The sequence below is a fragment of the Oncorhynchus gorbuscha genome, linkage group LG01, assembly GCF_021184085.1.
Source record: "Oncorhynchus gorbuscha isolate QuinsamMale2020 ecotype Even-year linkage group LG01, OgorEven_v1.0, whole genome shotgun sequence".
Classification (NCBI taxonomy): domain Eukaryota; kingdom Metazoa; phylum Chordata; class Actinopteri; order Salmoniformes; family Salmonidae; genus Oncorhynchus; species Oncorhynchus gorbuscha.
In genome coordinates, this window is record NC_060173.1 from 4,658,808 (window position 1) to 4,680,819 (window position 22,012).

At 38.6% G+C, this 22,012-nt stretch overlaps 2 protein-coding genes across 5 annotated transcripts in view; one reads left to right on the forward strand and one right to left on the reverse strand.

Annotated features, from left to right (window-relative positions):
• The window catches only part of galk2 (galactokinase 2), a 12,966-nt gene extending 12,452 nt beyond the window's left edge, over positions 1–514 (reverse strand). Inside the window, exons 1-2 of the mRNA XM_046343570.1 lie at positions 253–514; positions 1–73 (exon numbers count right to left, since the gene is read on the reverse strand). The exon at positions 1–73 is cut by the window's left edge and continues 16 nt beyond it. Coding sequence (XP_046199526.1) covers positions 1–73; positions 253–302 — 123 coding nt within the window. The 5' untranslated portion in view covers positions 303–514. The remainder of the gene's footprint in view (positions 74–252) is intronic.
• Positions 515–667: 153 nt separating this feature from the next.
• On the forward strand, positions 668–13,437 carry LOC124031820 (COP9 signalosome complex subunit 2-like). Of its 4 annotated transcripts, none has more exons than XM_046343528.1 (13): positions 668–838; positions 1,210–1,323; positions 1,528–1,605; positions 1,806–1,931; positions 2,595–2,684; positions 2,864–2,986; positions 3,427–3,601; positions 9,111–9,289; positions 9,623–9,675; positions 9,839–9,936; positions 12,591–12,673; positions 12,783–12,841; positions 12,968–13,437. In XM_046343528.1, exons 1-13 carry the CDS (start codon positions 770–772, stop codon positions 13,110–13,112), a joined length of 1,392 nt encoding a protein of 463 aa, XP_046199484.1. In that variant the 5' UTR covers positions 668–769; the 3' UTR covers positions 13,113–13,437. The 4 variants fall into 4 exon arrangements, with proteins under 4 accessions (XP_046199484.1, XP_046199494.1, XP_046199513.1 ...); XM_046343538.1 differs by having other exon boundaries at positions 668–823; XM_046343557.1 differs by having other exon boundaries at positions 668–823; positions 2,864–2,941.
• Positions 13,438–22,012: the final 8,575 nt, after the last annotated feature.

Below are 22,012 nucleotides of genomic sequence, written 5' to 3' on the forward strand. Positions count from 1 at the left end.
TCCGGGAGCTCGTGCATAAAAAAGAGGTGCTTCTCCATACTTTTTCTCGAAGGCCTCTTTCAGGTTTTGCAACCTAGGAATACAATACATCGGGAAAATGCAAATGACTGCCCAATTCAAGGAGTGATTTAAGGAGTAAAAAAACACGGTCTTACTTTACTGTAGCCTACTATAAAATGTTTAATACATGCATGGATAGTTTTAGCAACTGTAATTACCAGTACTATTTCCAAAATTATCAAGATAACTCACCTTTTATTTGCACTTATCAGAATCTTTGTCTTTGGCGGGTGTGCTGCCATTTTTTCAAACCAAATACCAGTTCTTACCGGTTGGTTTTAGACTATTGTTAAATCACCAAATCTAATTGCAACTAGATCTATCTGGAGTACTGTACTGAGGGGGGAAAAAATATATAGAAACACACCTAATACTATATCAGCTGACTGTCACACGAGAGTCCCGGATATTATTGAAAAGCTGATCTACGACCAGCTCTACCCACCAAAAATCGCTACCTCAACCGCTTTCTGTTAAACAAAGTAACTGTTTCTAGATCAGCTGTAAACACATTCATTGTAACGAAACGTAACAATACGGAAGAGTAGGAAAAGGGACCAGTTCAAAGGAATCACGATTCCCTCCTCATGTTCACGCTGCGCAGCAAGGCATTCACGGCGGATGACGTAGAGGCGCTTAGTATCTTTGCTGCGACGGTCTGCTGCCACTAACAAGGTTGCTATCGATCTTAGCTAGCTTCGTAGTAAAGATGTCTGATATGGAAGATGACTTCATGTGCGATGACGAAGAGGATTATGATCTGGTAAACTCCTCAGAAGTAAATATATATATGGATATTGTCGCTGATTACCATATACAACGTGTTTAGCTAGCTAGCTAATCAGCGTAAACGTTCCATGTTGCACTCCACTTAGTAGCTAGCTAGCTAGCAGCTGAACTAGCTGTTGATGGTTCTCCCATCATTGACAGCTAACTGTTAGCTAATTAGCCAGCTATGTCTCTAATGATTTGTTCAGTTACTATTGCAAGTTTCAACTAATTGTTGTTAAACCTTTTGCACCGTTAAATGATCCAGCTGTTTGCTTCACAAATCACCAAAACAAACACATATCATGAGCTAGCTAGCTGAATATCAATAGTGGGTGTTGATCTTGTAAACTGCAGTGATGATGAATTGTATGATTTCAGGAATACTCAGAGGACAGCAACTCTGAGCCCAATGTTGATTTAGAGAATCAATACTACAATTCAAAGGCTCTGAAGGAGGATGACCCCAAAGCAGCTCTCATCAGCTTCCAGAAGGTTAGTTATCACACACACATACACACACACATCACAGCAGTCTGGTGAGGGGAGGACGGCTCATAATAATGGCTGGGATGGAGTCGTATCAAACCATGTATTTGTAATGATACCATTCTGGCCATTACTCTGAGCCTGTCTTCTCCAATTAAGATGCCAGCAGCCACCTGTGGCGATCCTTTTATTAAATGCATCTTTCCCCAGGTCTTAGAGCTGGAGGGTGAGAAAGGAGAATGGGGTTTCAAGGCCTTAAAACAGATGATTAAGATTAACTTCAAACTGGTAAGCAGCAGACATGACAGGAAATATGCTGTAGCATATATATATATATATATATATTTTTTTTTCAATATTTAGAAAATATATTATTCATTGTGCTAAATATTTGTTCATATTTGTTCATGTTTTGTAAAGAACTGCTACCATCCCGTACTGCCTAAATTAGCACTTGAATTACATATATATTGTCTTTTTCCCTCCAGACAAATTTCCCTGAAATGATGAACAGGTACAAGCAGCTGTTGACATACATCCGGAGTGCAGTTACAAGAAACTATTCTGAAAAATCCATCAATTCCATCCTTGATTATATCTCAACGTCAAAGCAGGTAATGTGTGTGACATTTAAAAACAGAATCAAGCATAAATCTGAGCTGCTTTGAATTATGGAAAAGTGGGTTGGTTCGGGTTGGTTCTCAATACCCTGATTTTAAAGCTAGTCCTGGACGTATATGCATGCACAATTGAGAATCTCCTAAATGTGGGGCTCCCGGGTGGCGCAGAGGTCTAAGGCACTGCATTCGCAGTGCTAGCTGTGCCACAGAGAATCTGGGTTTGAGCCCAGGCTCTGTCGCAGCTGGCCCGCGAACGGGAGGTCGATGGGGCGACGCACAATTAGCCCAGCGTCATCCGGGTTAGGGGAGGGTTTGGCCGGCAGGGATATCCTTGTCTCATCGCGCAGTGGCGACTCCTGTTGACGGGCCGGGCGCAGTGCACGCTAACCAGCTCGCTAGGTGTACGGTGTTTCCTCCGACACATCGGTGCGGGTTGGATGTGTATTGTGTCAAGAAGCAGTGCGGCTGGGTCGGTTGTGTTTTGGAGGACGCATGGCTCTCGACCTCCCGAGTCCGTATGGGAGTTGCAGCGATGAGACAAGACTGTAACTACCAATTGGAAGCCATGACATTGGGGAGAAAAAAAGGGGTAAAGAAAAGAGAGAGAATCTCCTGAATGTACAGAGAGTTCTACTTGACTTCTTTATTTATTTTCAGATGGACTTGCTGCAAGAGTTTTATGAAACAACGTTGGATGCATTAAAGGATGCCAAAAACGACAGGCTTTGGTTTAAAACCAACACTAAAGTATGCTTGATTTTAAAACTTTTCATATAATGTCATTGATTCCATCCACAATATCATAATTTTTTTAATGCAAATGTTAAAACGTATGTGGCATATAGTTTTTATGGAGACTCTGAGGTTGATACTTTAAAGTAATTTAGTTGAATCCCTCACTCCTCCTTGTCTGTCCTGTGCTTTAGCTTGGGAAGTTGTACCTGGAGAGAGAAGAATATGGTAAGCTTCAGAAGATCCTGAGGCAGCTGCACCAGTCCTGTCAGGTGAAGAAACACTCCTCATCAATGCAATCAGAGGTTTTCACAGAGGTCTTTACAGAGGTTTTACCACCAAATCTAATTCAGCATTATAACATCATAATGAAAAACATTCTTGTGTGTTCTTAGTGACAATAGATCATTGGAATCATATTGTACGATTGTAGCCTGGTCTGAGATCTGTTTGTACTGTTTGGACAACTCCTATGGCTGTTGTCGTGACCACAGGAGGCAAGAGAACACGAACAGACCTGATGCTGGGCTAGTATGATTGTGGAAATCTAGAATGCCCTGTTCGTCCTCAAGTGTCTGTGTGAAATTATCTCTCAAGTATTTGTTCTATGTTCTGTCTTGGTGTATAGAGGGATGATTAGTAGTTGTCCCATGCTTTGTCTTGGTGTATAGACGGATGATTAGTATTTTTCCCATGCTTTGTCTTGGTGTATAGACGGATGATTAGTAGTTGTCCCATGTTCTGTCTTGGTGTATAGACGGATGACGGTGAGGATGATCTGAAGAAAGGCACCCAGCTCTTGGAGATCTATGCTCTGGAGATCCAGATGTATACTGCCCAGAAGAACAACAAGAAGCTGAAGGCGCTGTATGAACAGTCTCTACACATCAAGTCTGCCATCCCTCACCCTCTCATCATGGGAGTCATCAGAGGTAGACACATCTCTGCCTACACCTTAACTATATAACCACGTCTCTACACATCAAGTCTGCCATCCCTCACCCTCTCATCATGGGAGTCATCAGAGGTAGACACATCTCTGCCTACACCTTAACTATATAACCACGTCTCTACACATCAAGTCTGCCATCCCTCACCCTCTCATCATGGGAGTCATCAGAGGTAGACACATCTCTGCCTACACCTTAACTATATAACCACGTCTCTACACATCAAGTCTGCCATCCCTCACCCTCTCATCATGGGAGTCATCAGAGGTAGACACATCTCTGCCTACACCTTAACTATATAACCACGTCTCTACACATCAAGTCTGCCATCCCTCACCCTCTCATCATGGGAGTCATCAGAGGTAGACACATCTCCACCTACACCTTAACTATATAACCACTATCTACACATCAAGTCTGCCATCCTCACCCTCTCATCATGGGACTCATAGAGGTAGACACATCTCCACCTACACCTTAACTATATAACCACGTCTCTACCTACACCTTAACTATATAACCATATCATAACAGAGGTCACATCTCTACCTACACCTTAACTATATAACCACATCTCTACCTACACCTTAACTATATAACCACATCTCTACACATCAAGTCTGCCATCCCTCACCCTCTCATCATGGGAGTCATAGAGGTAACACATCTCTGCCTACACCTTAACTATATAACCACGTCTCTACACATCAAGTCTGCCATCCCTCACCCTCTCATCATGGGAGTCACTAGATAACACATCTCTACCTACACCTTAACTATATAACCATATAACACATCAAGTCTCCATACCTCACCTCTCATCATAAGTCATCATAACACATCTCTACCTACACCTTAACTATATAACCACATCTCCACCTACACCTTAACTATATAACCACATCTCTACCTACACCTTAACTATATACACCTTAACTATATAACCACATCTCCACCTACACCTAACTATATAACCACATACCTACACCTTAACTAACTATATAACCACATCTCTACCTACACCTTAACTATATAACTATATAACCACATCTCTACCTACACCTTAACTATATAACTATATAACCACATCTCTACCTACACCTTAACTATATAACTATATAACCACATCTCTACCTACACCTTAACTATATAACTATATAACCACATCTCTACCTACACCTTAACTATATAACTATATAACCACATCTCTACCTACACCTTAACTATATAACCACATCTCTACCTACACCATAACTATATAACCACATCTCTACCTACACCATAACTATATAACCACATCTCTACCTACACCTTAACTATATAACTATATAACCACATCTCTACCTACACCATAACTATATAACCACGTCTCCACCTACACCTTAACTATATAACCACATCTCTACCTACACCTTAACTATATAACCACATCTCTACCTACACCTTAACTATATAACTATATAACCACATCTCTACCTACACCTTAACTATATAACCACATCTCTACCTACACCTTAACTATATAACCACATCTCTACCTACACCTTAACTATATAACTATATAACCATCTCTACCTACACCTAACTATATAACTATATAACCACATCTCTACCTACACCTTAACTATATAACCACATCTCTACCTACACCTTAACTATATAACCACATCTCTACCTACACCTTAACTATATAACCACATCTCTACCTACACCTTAACTATATAACCACATCTCTACCTACACCTTAACTATATAACCACATCTCTACCTACACCATAACTATATAACCACATCTCTACCTACACCTTAACTATATAACCACATCTCTACCTACACCTTAACTATATAACCACATCTCTACCTACACCATAACTATATAACCACATCTCTACCTACACCTTAACTATATAACCACATCTCTACCTACACCTTAACTACTATATAACCACATCTCTACCTACACCTAACTATATAACTATATAACCACATCTCTACCTACACCTTAACTATATAACCACATCTCTACCTACACCTTAACTATATAACCACATCTCTACCTACACCTTAACTATATAACCACATCTCCACCTACACCATAACTATATAACTATATAACCACATCTCTACCTACACCTTAACTATATAACCACATCTCTACCTACACCTTAACTATATAACCACATCTCTACCTACACCTTAACTATATAACCACATCTCTACCTACACCTTAACTATATAACCACATCTCTACCTACACCATAACTAACTATATAACCACATCTCTACCTACACCTTAACTATATAACTATATAACCACATCTCTACCTACACCTTAACTATATAACCACATCTCTACCTACACCTTAACTATATAACCACATCTCTACCTACACCTTAACTATATAACCACATCTCTACCTACACCTTAACTATATAACCACATCTCCACCTACACCATAACTATATAACTATATAACCACATCTCTACCTACACCTTAACTATATAACTATATAACCACATCTCTACCTACACCTTAACTATATAACCACATCTCTACCTACACCTTAACTATATAACCACATCTCTACCTACACCTTAACTATATAACTATATAACCACATCTCTACCTACACCTTAACTATATAACTATATAACCACATCTCTACCTACACCTTAACTAACTCTCCACCTATAACTATATAACCACATCTCCACCTACACCTTAACTATATAACTATATAACCACATCTCTACCTACACCTTAACTATATAACTATATAACCACATCTCTACCTACACCTTAACTATATAACTATATAACTCTCCACCTACACCTTAACTATATAACTATATAACCACATCTCTACCTACACCTTAACTATATAACTATATAACCACATCTCTACCTACACCTTAACTATATAACCACATCTCTACCTACACCATAACTATATAACCACATCTCTACCTACACCTTAACTATATAACTATATAACCACATCTCTACCTAACTATATAACTATATAACCACATCTCTACCTACACCATAACTATATAACCACGTCTCCACCTACACCTTAACTATATAACTATATAACCACATCTCTACCTACACCATAACTATATAACCACGTCTCCACCTACACCTTAACTATATAACCACATCTCTACCTACACCGTAACTATATAACCACATCTCTACCTACACCTTAACTATATAACCACATCTCTACCTACACCTTAACTATATAACCACATCTCTACCTACACCTTAACTATATAACCACATCTCTACCTACACCTTAACTATATAACCACATCTCCACCTACACCATAACTATATAACTATATAACCACATCTCTACCTACACCTTAACTATATAACTATATAACCACATCTCCACCTACACCTTAACTATATAACCACATCTCTACCTACACCATAACTATATAACCACATCTCTACCTACACCATAACTATATAACCACGTCTCCACCTACACCTTAACTATATAACTATATAACCACCTACACCTTAACTATATAACTATATAACCACATCTCTACCTACACCTTAACTATATAACCACATCTCTACCTACACCTTAACTATATAACTATATAACCACATCTCTACCTACACCTTAACTATATAACCACATCTCTACCTACACCTTAACTATATAACTATATAACCACATCTCTACCTACACCTTAACTATATAACCACATCTCTACCTACACCTTAACTATATAACTATATAACCACATCTCTACCTACACCTTAACTATATAACTATATAACCACATCTCTACCTACACCTTAACTATATAACCACATCTCCACCTACACCTTAACTATATAACCACATCTCTACCTACACCTTAACTATATAACTATATAACCACATCTCTACCTACACCTTAACTATATAACTATATAACCACATCTCTACCTACACCTTAACTATATAACTATATAACCACATCTCTACCTACACCTTAACTATATAACCACATCTCTACCTACACCTTAACTATATAACCACATCTCTACCTACACCTTAACTATATAACTATATAACCACATCTCTACCTACACCTTAACTATATAACCACATCTCTACCTACACCTTAACTATATAACCACATCTCCACCTACACCATAACTATATAACTATATAACCACATCTCTACCTACACCTTAACTATATAACTATATAACCACATCTCTACCTACACCTTAACTATATAACCACATCTCCACCTACACCTAACTATATAACCACATCTCTAACACCTTAACTATATAACTATATAACCACATCTCCACCTACACCTTAACTATATAACTATATAACCACATCTCTACCTACACCATAACTATATAACTATATAACCACGTCTCCACCTACACCTTAACTATATAACTATATAACCACATCTCTACCTACACCTTAACTATATAACCACATCTCCACCTACACCTTAACTATATAACCACATCTCTACCTACACCATAACTATATAACTATATAACCACATCTCTACCTACACCTTAACTATATAACCACATCTCTACCTACACCTTAACTATATAACCACATCTCTACCTACACCGTAACTATATAACCACATCTCTACCTACACCTAACTATATAACTATATAACCACATCTCTACCTACACCTTAACTATATAACCACATCTCTACCTACACCTTAACTATATAACGACATCTCCACCTACACCATAACTATATAACTATATAACCACATCTCTACCTACACCTTAACTATATAACTATATAACCACATCTCCACCTACACCTTAACTATATAACCACATCTCTACCTACACCTTAACTATATAACCACATCTCTACCTACACCTTAACTATATAACCACATCTCTACCTACACCTTAACTATATAACCACATCTCCACCTACACCATAACTATATAACTATATAACCACATCTCTACCTACACCTTAACTATATAACTATATAACCACATCTCCACCTACACCTTAACTATATAACCACATCTCTACCTACACCATAACTATATAACCACATCTCTACCTACACCATAACTATATAACCACGTCTCCACCTACACCTTAACTATATAACTATATAACCACCTACACCTTAACTATATAACTATATAACCACATCTCTACCTACACCATAACTATATAACCACATCTCTACCTACACCATAACTATATAACCACATCTCTACCTACACCTTAACTATATAACTATTTAACCTAGACACATTCAAGGGCTCTTTCTCAAGGGTTTTCACTATTTTTCTGGCATCCTCTCTCCTCGTCTCTTTGTCAAAATGTATTGGAGAAGAAGATCCTAGGTCCCTCCTCCGTGACCTAGTCCTCCAATGGAATTTAAGTAGGAGACAAGTAGAGGGGTTCCTTTATCAGGACCATGTTGTCCGTCCGGTCTCTTGTTTTTGTTTTCTCCAGAGTGTGGAGGTAAAATGCATTTGAGAGAAGGGGAGTTTGAGAAGGCTCACACAGACTTCTTCGAGGCGTTTAAGAACTACGATGAATCGGGGAGTCCTCGACGGACCACCTGTCTGAAATACCTGGTGTTGGCCAACATGCTGATGAAGTCTGGAATCAACCCCTTTGACTCACAGGAGGTATGAAAGGTCTCATTAGTGATCAGAGATTAATCTCTTAGGGATGGTTCCCCAGACTCCGATTGAATTATTATTTATTTATTTTTAAATAAAAATCAATAAATAAAAAAAACAAGTCCTGGAATAACTTTTTCAATGAAGGTGGGAAATGTGGTTTTATTGATTAATCTCTATAGTACAGACTTTTTAGAGTTTGCTTTTGTAAAGATGTCCTAAACATATTGTATAAAGGAGCCTATCGCAGGTTCCTATTTTAGTGAACATTGGTACAGTTGGTACAGTTTGCGTCGTGTTGGAGGATCTTTACTCACGTTGACATTTGATTCCTCTTAGGCTAAACCTTATAAAAATGATCCAGACATTCTTGCAATGACTAACTTGGTCAGGTAATACTGCATCTCATTCACTATTACGATCTTAACTTTTCTTGGAAGTGTTTTGTGTGTTTTTGGTTGTTGCTTTGGCTGTTTGTCTACACATGGTCTGCTACACAAACGGGTTGATTATTGAAATGCTAATACTAATGTTTAAACTCCTCCCCCCCTCCAGTTCCTACCAGAACAATGACATCACAGAGTTTGAGAAGATCCTGAAGACCAATCACAGTAACATAATGGATGATCCATTCATAAGAGAACACATAGAAGGTATGGTCTAGACGTCCCTCTCACACTGATGTATATTCCTTAATGTTTACTTCATTAGTAAGTTAGTATACCTGGTAATGTTTACTTCATTAGTAAGTTAGTATACCTGGTAATGTTTACTTCATTAGTAAGTTAGTATACCTGGTAATGTTTACTTCATTAGTAAGTTAGTATACCTGGTAATGTTTGCTTCATTAGTAAGTTAGTAAACCTCGTTTTAACAAGTTATACATCGGTATACCTGGTAATGTTTACTTCATTAGTAAGTTAGTAAACCTGGTAATGTTTTTCATTAGTAAGTTAGTATACCTGGTAATACCTGGTAATGTTTAAACTTTTATTATACATAGTATACCTGGTAATGTTTACTTCATTAGTAAGTTAGTATACCTGGTAATGTTTACTTCATTAGTAAGTTAGTAAACCTCGTTTTAACAAGTTATACATCGGTATACCTGGTAATGTTTACTTCATTAGTAAGTTAGTATACCTGGTAATGTTTACTTCATTAGTAAGTTAGTATACCTGGTAATGTTTACTTCATTAGTAAGTTAGTATACCTGGTAATGTTTACTTCATTAGTAAGTTAGTAAACCTCCTGGTAAATGTTTACTTCATTAGTAAGTTAGTATACCTGGTAATGTTTACTTCATTAGTAAGTTAGTATACCTGGTAATGTTTACTTCATTAGTAAGTTAGTAAACCTCATTTTAACAAGTTATACATCGGTATACCTGGTAATGTTTACTTCATTAGTAAGTTAGTATACCTGGTAATGTTTGCTTCATTAGTAAGTTAGTAAACCTCGTTTTAACAAGTTATACATCGGTATACCTGGTAATGTTTACTTCATTAGTAAGTTAGTATACCTGGTAATGTTTACTTCATTAGTAAGTTAGTATACCTGGTAATGTTTACTTCATTAGTAAGTTAGTAAACCTGGTAATGTTTACTTCATTAGTAAGTTAGTAAACCTCGTTTTAACAAGTTATACATCGGTATACCTGGTAATGTTTACTTCATTAGTAAGTTAGTATACCTGGTAATGTTTACTTCATTAGTAAGTTAGTAAACCTCGTTTTAACAAGTTTACATCATTAGTACCTGGTAATGTTTAACATTAGTAAGTTAGTATACCTGGTAATGTTTACTTCATTAGTAAGTTAGTAAACCTAACAAGTTATAAATCGGTAACCTGGTAATTTTACTTCATTAGTAAGTTAGTAAACCTCGTTTTAACAAGTTTTAACCTGGTAAGTTATACATTAGTAAGTTAGTATACCTGGTAATGTTTACTTCATTAGTAAGTTAGTAAACCTCGTTTTAACAAGTTATACATCGGTATACCTGGTAATGTTTAATTAGTTTAGTATACCTGGTAATGTTTACTTCATTAGTAAGTTAGTATACCTGGTAATGTTTACTTCATTAGTAAGTTAGTAAACCTCGTTTTAACAAGTTATACATCGGTATACCTGGTAATGTTTACTTCATTAGTAAGTTAGTAAACCTCGTTTTAACAAGTTATACATCGGTATACCTGGTAATGTTTACTTCATTAGTAAGTTAGTATACCTGGTAATGTTTACTTCATTAGTAAGTTAGTAAACCTCGTTTTAACAAGTTATACATCGGTATACCTGGTAATGTTTACTTCATTAGTAAGTTAGTATACCTGGTAATGTTTACTTCATTAGTAAGTTAGTAAAATGTTTACTTCATTATTTTAACAAGTTATAAATCGGTATACCTGGTAATGTTTACTTCATTAGTAAGTTAGTAAACCTCGTTTTAACAAGTTATAAATCGGTATACCTGGTAATGTTTACTTCATTAGTAAGTTAGTAAACCTCATTTTAACAAGTTATACATCGGTATACCTGGTAATGTTTACTTCATTAGTAAGTTAGTAAACCTCGTTTTAACAAGTTATACATCGGTATACCTGGTAATGTTTACTTCATTAGTAAGTTAGTATACCTGGTAATGTTTACTTCATTAGTAAGTTAGTAAACCTCATTTTAACAAGTTATAAATCGGTATACCTGGTAATGTTTACTTCATTAGTAAGTTAGTAAACCTCGTTTTAACAAGTTATAAATCGGTATACCTGGTAATGTTTACTTCATTAGTAAGTTAGTAAACCTCATTTTAACAAGTTATACATCGGTATACCTGGTAATGTTTACTTCATTAGTAAGTTGGTATACCTGGTAATGTTTACTTCATTAGTAAGTTAGTATACCTGGTAATGTTTACTTCATTAGTAAGTTAGTAAACCTCGTTTTAACAAGTTATACATCGGTATACCTGGTAATGTTTACTTCATTAGTAAGTTAGTATACCTGGTAATGTTTACTTCATTAGTAAGTTAGTAAACCTCATTTTAACAAGTTATACATCGGTATACCTGGTAATGTTTACTTCATTAGTAAGTTAGTAAACCTCGTTTTAACAAGTTATACATCGGTATACCTGGTAATGTTTACTTCATTAGCAAGTTAGTATACCTGGTAATGTTTACTTCATTAGTAAGTTAGTAAACCTCGTTTTAACAAGTTATAAATCGGTATACCTGGTGGCAGGTGTTTATATGAAAGTTCCTTCTATTTAATAATGTATTTTTCTTGATTTTTTTTTTTTTTGTCTTTCAGAGTTATTACGAAATATAAGGACGCAAGTGCTTATCAAATTAATCAAGCCTTACACGAGAATACACATACCTTTTATTTCCAAGGTAAGATCTCTAGCATTTTAATTTTATTTTGAATTTTAAAAAATTTAAAAAAATCTCTACATTTTTAAGTTTTTATATTTTTTAAACTTTTTCTTTTTGTCTCCTTCAGGAGTTAAACATCTATGTCTGTGACGTGGAAAGCCTCCTAGTTCAATGCATTCTAGACGGGTAAATTGCATGTTGGTGATATCATGATTATTGTAGAAATTTTAAATGCACCATAAGTTTTTTTAAATATATTTTTTTAATGAATTTACCATAATTTGACCTTCTATTTCTTCCGATACCTGTCAGCACGATCAACGGCCGCATCGACCAGGTCAACCAACTGTTGGAGTTGGATCACCAGAAGAGGAACGGAGCCCGATACATGGCTTTAGATAAATGGACGAATCAGCTCAATACTCTCAACCAGGCCATCGTCAGCAAACTGGCCTAATCAGTAGTGTAACTGAAAAAGCTACTAATTCGATGTTGAGGAGCAGAGGAGGAGGAGGAGGAGGGCGGGGGTGTATATCAACATGAGTAGTGAGTTAACCCAATTCGCCTCATTTACAGTAGCAGTAAGCTTCCTTTTCAAGATGACAGTAATAGACTGATGATCTCCACAGCTTCCAATATCTAACTTACAGTCACTGCCTGTGATGTAACAGATTATTTAAAGGTAGAAGTCAGAGGTGCCAGTTGCCCAGCTTGTGTTTCTTGGCCTGGGTCCACTCTACTGGTCACAGATTCATAGTCCTGAACTAAGGAGCAAGCTCAATGAGAGTAAAAAAAAAAAAAAAAATCCATTTCCTATCGTGAAACATGTCCGCTCTACCACAGTATTGCCCCCTTCTAATGAAATGTGAATACGAAAATGTTTTGAAGCATTAATGATGGTGAGCAGTGAGAAGGTTTCATGTCAAAATCAGCAATGGCTTTTTCTGCAAGATGTCCAGGGATCGCTGTACAGTCTTTCATAAAAGGGAGCTCCAGATGTCCAGTGATCGCTGTACAGTCTTTCATAAAAGGGAGCTCAAGATGTCCAGTGATCGCTGTACAGTCTTTCATAAAAGGGAGCTCCAGATTTCATGTGGTACATTGTAGTGACACTGTTAAAAACACATTTTATCTTTTGTTTTGTTACTGAAATAAAAAAGGAAATTTTTGCTTCACTCTAACTTTTAGTTATTTTTAGTTATTTATTTTATAAATCATGTGGAGCCATCCGGTGACTGATCTGTCAGCAACAACCAGGAGTGTAATCCTAATTTTGCCAAAAATGTCCCAAGCCCATCTGCCCGGCGAAGGGAAAGTATTCAGACCCCTTCACCTTCTTCATTACATTTACATTTAAGTCATTTAGCAGACGCTCTTATCCAAAGCGACTTACAAATTGGTGCATTCACCTTGTGACATCCAGTGGAACAGCCGCTTTACAATAGTGCATCTAAATCTTTTAAGGGGGGTGACAGTTTGTTACCTTACAGCCTTATTCTAAAATTGATTAAATATTTTTTTTAACTCATCAATCTACACACACAACCCCATAATGACAGATTTGTATAATTATTTTTTAGAATTATAAAAAAAAAAATATTAACTGCAATATCACATTTACATATGTATTCAGACCCTTTACTCAGTACTTTGTTGAAGCACCTTTGTCAGCGATTACAGCCTCGAGTCTTCTTTGTTATGACGCTACAAGCTTGGGACACCTTTAGTCCAGGTGCGACACAACTAGGGCCTGTAGGACCTGCCTTGTTGATAGTGTTGTTAAGAAGGTAGAAACTAGGGTCTGTAGGACCTGCCTTGTTGATAGTGTTGTTAAGAAGGTAGAAACTAGGGCCTGTAGGACCTGCCTTGTTGATAGTGTTGTTAAGAAGGTAGAAACGAGGGCCTGTAGGACCTGCCTTGTTGATAGTGTTGTTAAGGTAGAAACTAGGGCCTGTAGGACCTGCCTTGTTGATAGTGTTGTTAAGAAGGTAGAAACGAGGGCCTGTAGGACCTGCCTTGTTGATAGTGTTGTTAAGAAGGTAGAAACTAGGGCCTGTAGGACCTGCCTTGTTGATAGTGTTGTTAAGAAGGCAGAGCATCACTTTATTATGGACAGACTTCTCCCCATCTTAGCTTCTGTCGTATCAATGTTTTGACCATGACAGTTTACAATCCAGGGTTAAACCAAGCAGGTTTAGTCGCCTCAACTTGCTCAATTTCCACATTATTCATTATGAGGTTTAGTTGAGGTTTAAGGTTTAGTGAATGATTTGTCCCAAATACAATGCTTTTATTTTTGTAAATATTTAGGACTGACTTATTCCTTGCCAACCATTCTGAAAGTAACTGCAGCTGTTTGATAACCGATGCTGTCATGTCATTACTGTAGTAGCTGACGTGTATAGTATTGTATCTCGTCAAACACAACGTTTTGCAGAAGTTTGCTAAGGGTTGGTAACAGGCTGATTGGTCAGCAATTTGAGCCAGTTAAGGGGGCTTTACTATTCTTCAGTAGGGGAATGACTTTATCTTCCCTCCAGGCCTGAGGAACTCTTTCCTGTAGGCTTAAATTGAAGATGTGGCAATATCATCCGCTATTATCCTCAGTCATTTTCCATCCAGGTTGTCAAACCCTCGGTGGCTTGTCATTGTTTTTCACCTCTTCCACACTCACTTTACGGAATTCAAAATGTCAATTTTTGTCTTTCATAATTTGGTCAGATATACTTGGATGTGTAGTGTCAGCCTTTGTTGTTTACATGTTATGCCTAAATTTGCTAATCTTGCCAATAAAAAAATAATTACAGAAGTTGGCAATATCAGTGGGCTTTGTGATGAATAGCCATCTGATTCAATGAATGATGGAGCTGAGTTTGCCTTTCTTCCCAAAATAGAATTTAAGGTGCTCTAAAAATGTTCACTATCATTCTTTATTTCATAGATTTTTGTTTCATAATATAGTTTATTTTTTATTTAGTTTTGTCACTTGATTTCTCAATTTGCAGTACATTTGCCACCTGTTGGGCTGCCAGATTTATATGCCATACCTTTTGCCTCAGACTTCTTGTGTGACCTCTTATACACTATATTAGGCCCAGCCTGACCTCTTATACACTATATTAGGCCCAGCCTGACCTCTTATACACTATATTAGGCCCAGCCTGACCTTATATTATATTATTATTACCTCTTATACACTATATTAGGCCCAGCCTGACCTCTTATACACTATATTAGGCCCAGCCTGACCTCTTATACACTATATTAGGCCCAGCCTGACCTCTTATACACTATATTAGGCCCAGCCTGACCTCTTATACACTATATTAGGCCCAGCCTGACCTCTTATACACTATATTAGGCCCAGCCTGACCTCTTATACACTATATTAGGCCCAGCCTGACCTCTTATACACTATATTAGGCCCAGCCTGACCTCTTATACACTATATTAGGCCCAGCCTGACCTCTTATACACTATATTAGGCCCAGCCTGACCTCTTATACACTATATTAGGCCCAGCCTGACCTCTTATACACTATATTAGGCCCAGCCTGACCTCTTATACACTATATTAGGCCCAGCCTGACCTCTTATACAATATATTAGGCCCAGCCTGACCTCTTATACACTATATTAGGCCCAGCCTGACCTCTTATACACTATATTAGGCCCAGCCTGACCTCTTATACACTATATTAGGCCCAGCCTGACCTCTTATACACTATATTAGGCCCAGCCTGACCTCTTATACAATATATTAGGCCCAGCCTGACCTCTTATACACTATATTAGGCCCAGCCTGACCTCTTATACACTATATTAGGCCCAGCCTGACCTATTAGGCTGTTATGTATGTAAGCACTTCAGACCTATACACTATATTAGGCCCAGCCTGACCTCTTATACACTATATTAGGCCCAGCCTGACCTCTTATACAATATATTAGGCCCAGCCTGACCTCTTATACACTATATTAGGCCCAGCCTGACCTCTTATACACTATATTAGGCCCAGCCTGACCTCTTATACACTATATTAGGCCCAGCCTGACCTCTTATACACTATATTAGGCCCAGCCTGACCTCTTATACACTATATTAGGCCCAGCCTGACCTCTTATACACTATATTAGGCCCGGCCTGACCTCTTATACACTATATTAGGCCCGGCCTGACCTCTTATACACTATATTAGGCCCGGCCTGACCTCTTATACACTATATTAGGCCCAGCCTGACCTCATACACTATATTAGGCCCAGCCTGACCTCTTATACACTATATTAGGCCCAGCCTGACCTCTTATACACTATATTAGGCCCAGCCTGACCTCATACACTATATTAGGCCCAGCCTGACCTCTTATACACTATATTAGGCCCAGCCGGACCCCTTATACACTATATTAGGCCCAGCCTGACCTCTTCTACACTATATTAGGCCCAACCTGACCTCTTCTACACTATATTAGGCCCAGCCTGACCTCTTACACACTGTATTAGGCCCAGCCTGACCTCTTATACACTATATTAGGCCCAGCCTGACCTCTTACACACTGTATTAGGCCCAGCCTGACCTCTTACACACTGTATTAGGCCCAGCCTGACCTCTTATACACTATATTAGGCCCAGCCTGACCTCTTATACACTATATTAGGCCCAGCCTGACCTCTTACACACTGTATTAGGCCCAGCCTGACCTCTTACACACTGTATTAGGCCCAGCCTGACCTCTTACACACTGTATTAGGCCCAGCGTTTGGATATTTGGTTTTCCTAGCTTCTATATTGTGATCACGACATCCGATGGATTTGGATACTGCTTTAAAATAAATATAGTAAAGATTTGATGTTGATGATTTCATCCCTGTACTGTTTGTAAATACCCTCCCAGGTAAGTTGACTGAGAACACGTTCTCATTTACGCAACAACCTGGGGAATAGTTACAGGGGAGAGGAGGGGGATGAATGAGCCAATTGTAAACTGGGGATGATTAGGTGACCATTGTAACTGACAGTTAGACTTACAGGATATCTCGTTGTCTTTTGTTTGAATTGTTTATGTGTCCGCTGTGCGGGGGAAATGATAATACAAGCGGAACTACGTAGCTAATACTGTTGTAACGGGGATCGTTATTGTAGCAACACACCTTTGGAGGGAAGGCAATCCTGCGCTGCGTTAGCTAAGTTTTCATGTCATCGGGAGTAGTTCATAAACGTTGAAGAGTATGTTAGGATGAAGTGTGAATTCATGCCAGGAATAATAAGTGTGAAGTTTGATTTCCTCCCTTCTGTAATAAGCAGCCAATGAGGTATTTGTTCCTTTATTCATGTGTTAATCTGAACCTGTTATAACGCCGGTTAAACTGTTATGTATGTAAGCACTTCAGAGTTATACCAAGCTAATAAGTCACTCGTAAGATAAGGTTGTAAGAGTGTGCTTAACTGTATTTTTCATTTACTTTATAGTTCTCACGGAAGGTGATAATTCTGACTAAAATCACAGAATAAAGCCGCCAGTTAAAATCAAGGAATGGTTGTGCTCGTGGTTACTGAAGGGAGCTACAACCATGATGGTTTGAGGGCCAGATTGGGAATTTAGCCAGGACACCGGGGTTAACACCCCTACTCTTACGATAAGTCCCATGGACTCTTTAATGACCTCAGAGAGTCAGGACACCCATTTCAACGTCCCATCCAAAAGATGGCACCCGACACAGGGCAGTGTCCCCAATCACTGCCCTGGGGCATTGCAATACTTTTTTTTAGACCAGAGGAAAGAGTGTCTCCTACTGGCCCTCCAACACCACCTGGTCTCCCATCCAGGGACTGACCAGGGCCAACCCTGCTTAGCTTCAGAAGCAAGTCAGGGTGGTACAATGCCAGTATCCAGGTGTATAATGCCAGTAGCCAGGTATATAATGCCAGTAGCCAGGTATATAATGCCAGTAGCCAGGTATATAATGCCAGTAGCCAGGTATATAATGCCAGTATCCAGGTATATAATGGCAGTAGCCAGGTATATAATGCCAGTATCCAGGTATATAATGCCAGTAGCCAGGTATATAATGCCAGTAGCCAGGTATATAATGCCAGTAGCCAGGTATATAATGCCAGTAGCCAGGTATATAATGCCAGTAGCCAGGTATATAATGCCAGTAGCCAGGTATATAATGCCAGTAGCCAGGTATATAATGCCAGTAGCCAGGTATATAATGACAGTATCCAGGTATATAATGCCAGTAGCCAGGTATATAATGCCAGTAGCCAGGTATATAATGCCAGTAGCCAGGTATATAATGCCAGTATCCAGGTATATAATGCCAGTAGCCAGGTATATAATGCCAGTAGCCAGGTATATAATGCCAGTATCCAGGTATATAATGCCAGTAGCCAGGTATATAATGCCAGTAGCCAGGTATATAATGCCAGTAGCCAGGTATATAATGCCAGTAGCCAGGTATATAATGCCAGTAGCCAGGTATATAATGCCAGTATCCAGGTATATAATGCCAGTAGCCAGGTATATAATGCCAGTATCCAGGTATATAATGCCAGTAGCCAGGTATATAATGCCAGTATCCAGGTATATAATGCCAGTAGCCAGGTATATAATGCCAGTAGCCAGGTATATAATGCCAGTATCCAGGTATATAATGCCAGTAGCCAGGTATATAATGCCAGTAGCCAGGTATATAATGCCAGTAGCCAGGTATATAATGCCAGTAGCCAGGTATATAATGCCAGTAGCCAGGTATATAATGCCAGTAGCCAGGTATATAATGCCAGTAGCCAGGTATATAATGCCAGTAGCCAGGTATATAATGCCAGTAGCCAGGTATATAATGCCAGTATCCAGGTATATAATGCCAGTAGCCAGGTATATAATGCCAGTAGCCAGGTATATAATGCCAGTAGCCAGGTATATAATGCCAGTATCCAGGTATATAATGCCAGTAGCCAGGTATATAATGCCAGTATCCAGGTATATAATGCCAGTAGCCAGGTATATAATGCCAGTAGCCAGGTATATAATGCCAGTATCCAGGTATATAATGCCAGTATCCAGGTATATAATGCCAGTAGCCAGGTATATAATGCCAGTAGCCAGGTATATAATGCCAGTATCCAGGTATATAATGCCAGTAGCCAGGTATATAATGCCAGTAGCCAGGTATATAATGCCAGTAGCCAGGTATATAATGCCAGTAGCCAGGTATATAATGCCAGTAGCCAGGTATATAATGCCAGTAGCCAGGTATATAATGCCAGTAGCCAGGTATATAATGCCAGTATCCAGGTATATAATGCCAGTAGCCAGGTATATAATGCCAGTAGCCAGGTATATAATGCCAGTATCCAGGTATATAATGCCAGTAGCCAGGTATATAATGCCAGTAGCCAGGTATATAATGCCAGTATCCAGGTATATAATGCCAGTAGCCAGGTATATAATGCCAGTAGCCAGGTATATAATGCCAGTAGCCAGGTATATAATGCCAGTATCCAGGTATATAATGCCAGTAGCCAGGTATATAATGCCAGTATCCAGGTATATAATGCCAGTAGCCAGGTATATAATGCCAGTAGCCAGGTATATAATGCCAGTATCCAGGTATATAATGCCAGTAGCCAGGTATATAATGCCAGTAGCCAGGTATATAATGCCAGTAGCCAGGTATATAATGCCAGTAGCCTGCTGAATCTTTTACACCCGCGGCCCAACGATGGTATCGGACCTGAAATGATCTGCTGCTTTTTTGTTTGTTTGTATCTTTCAGTGAATCAGGTCTTTAAAATAATTTTACAGAAGTTCCGGAGCTAGCCCTCCTGATGTCGTTTGGCCCCACATTGACTACGACAGCGTCAGCTCCCAGAATCTGTCATAGAACGGTCGGAAGCAGCCTTGTGATGTCCTGTACTCGTGCTCCTGGGAAGCACAGGGTTTTTGCTTTCGGATCCCGAGATGTTTCTCACAATAGAGCTGCCTATGATGACAGCTGGTGAAACAGCCAGGGAGGTCCGGGCGTTCTTTCGCCTCGAGGACCGAATGGTGGTATGGTCCGATGGACTCGAGCTGGCTGTAGTATCCATCGTAGATGATGAATGGGCCGGTCTCTCAGGCAGCCTCACAGTCTAATGAGGGTAGGATCTCTTAGGATCTGAACCCGAGGTACAAGCCACTGGAGAAGGAGACAGAACAGAGGACGAAGGCGCAGATACTGAGGTACTGTCAACTGAGGCAGAAATTCATTTTTTTGTCCTGAAAATAACTTTATTTTCATTAGAAAAACAAACATTGGATGTTCTAAGTCTACAACCACATCAGGAGACCACTTTTGAGGGATATTTCGACAACATGTAGATTTGTTTTGTGTAGTTGCCCTTTTAATTCAACTGGTCAGGCTCCTAGGACTGTTGATTGGTTAGGGGTGTTTCTGTAGCACACATGAGATGGAGTCTGCAAAACAAATGACCACTGGATTGATGCAAAGAATCATGATATCATTCTGCCAGGAAAGCATAGGCTACTTTGTAGCTAGTTAACATCTAATGGAGAAGGTTTTCATATTCCTGTTCCTGTTCCTTTTCCCGTTCCTGTTCCTTTTCATATTCCTGTTCCTGTTCCTGTTCCTTTTCCTGTTCCTGTTCCTTTTCATATTCCTGTTCCTTTTCATATTCCTGTTCCTGTTCCTTTTCCTGTTCCTGTTCCTTTTCATATTCCTGTTCCTGTTCCCATTCCTTTTCCTGTTCCGTTTCCTTTCCTGTTCATTTTCCTGTTCCTGTTCCCATTCCTGTTCCTGTTCCTTTTCCTGTTCCGTTTCCTGTTCCCTTTCCTGTTCCTTAATTGTTTGAAACCTGGATATTTAGCTTCATATTACGAGGCATGTCTAACTTTGCTTATAGAAACTTGGAGGGAATTATTTTACAAAGACCTCCTCGTAGGCATGGAGGGAATTATTTTATAAAGACCTCCTCGTAGGCATGGAGGGAATTATTTTACAAATACCTCCTCGTAGGCATGGAGGGACGACATTTGCGCCTTTAGGCCTATTGACGTGTGCACATCACTGCGCTTAAAATGTGAATAAATAATAGTTTATCAACATTTTCAATTTAAGATTCTGATCTGTTCCATCAGCCGTATTAATTGATACAGTATAGGCTAACTACACTACTTTGATAGGCATAGTGGGGATTAAGAAGTGAATATATGCAATGCCCACAAAAACATTTGTTGATACCTGCCTTTACACGAGGAAAGAAGCAACTAGTCGGGGGTTGAGTTGGAGAATAAACATCTTTTTTTTAAATTGCAAATTGAAGAATACACGTTGAGAAGGTAATTGGAAGT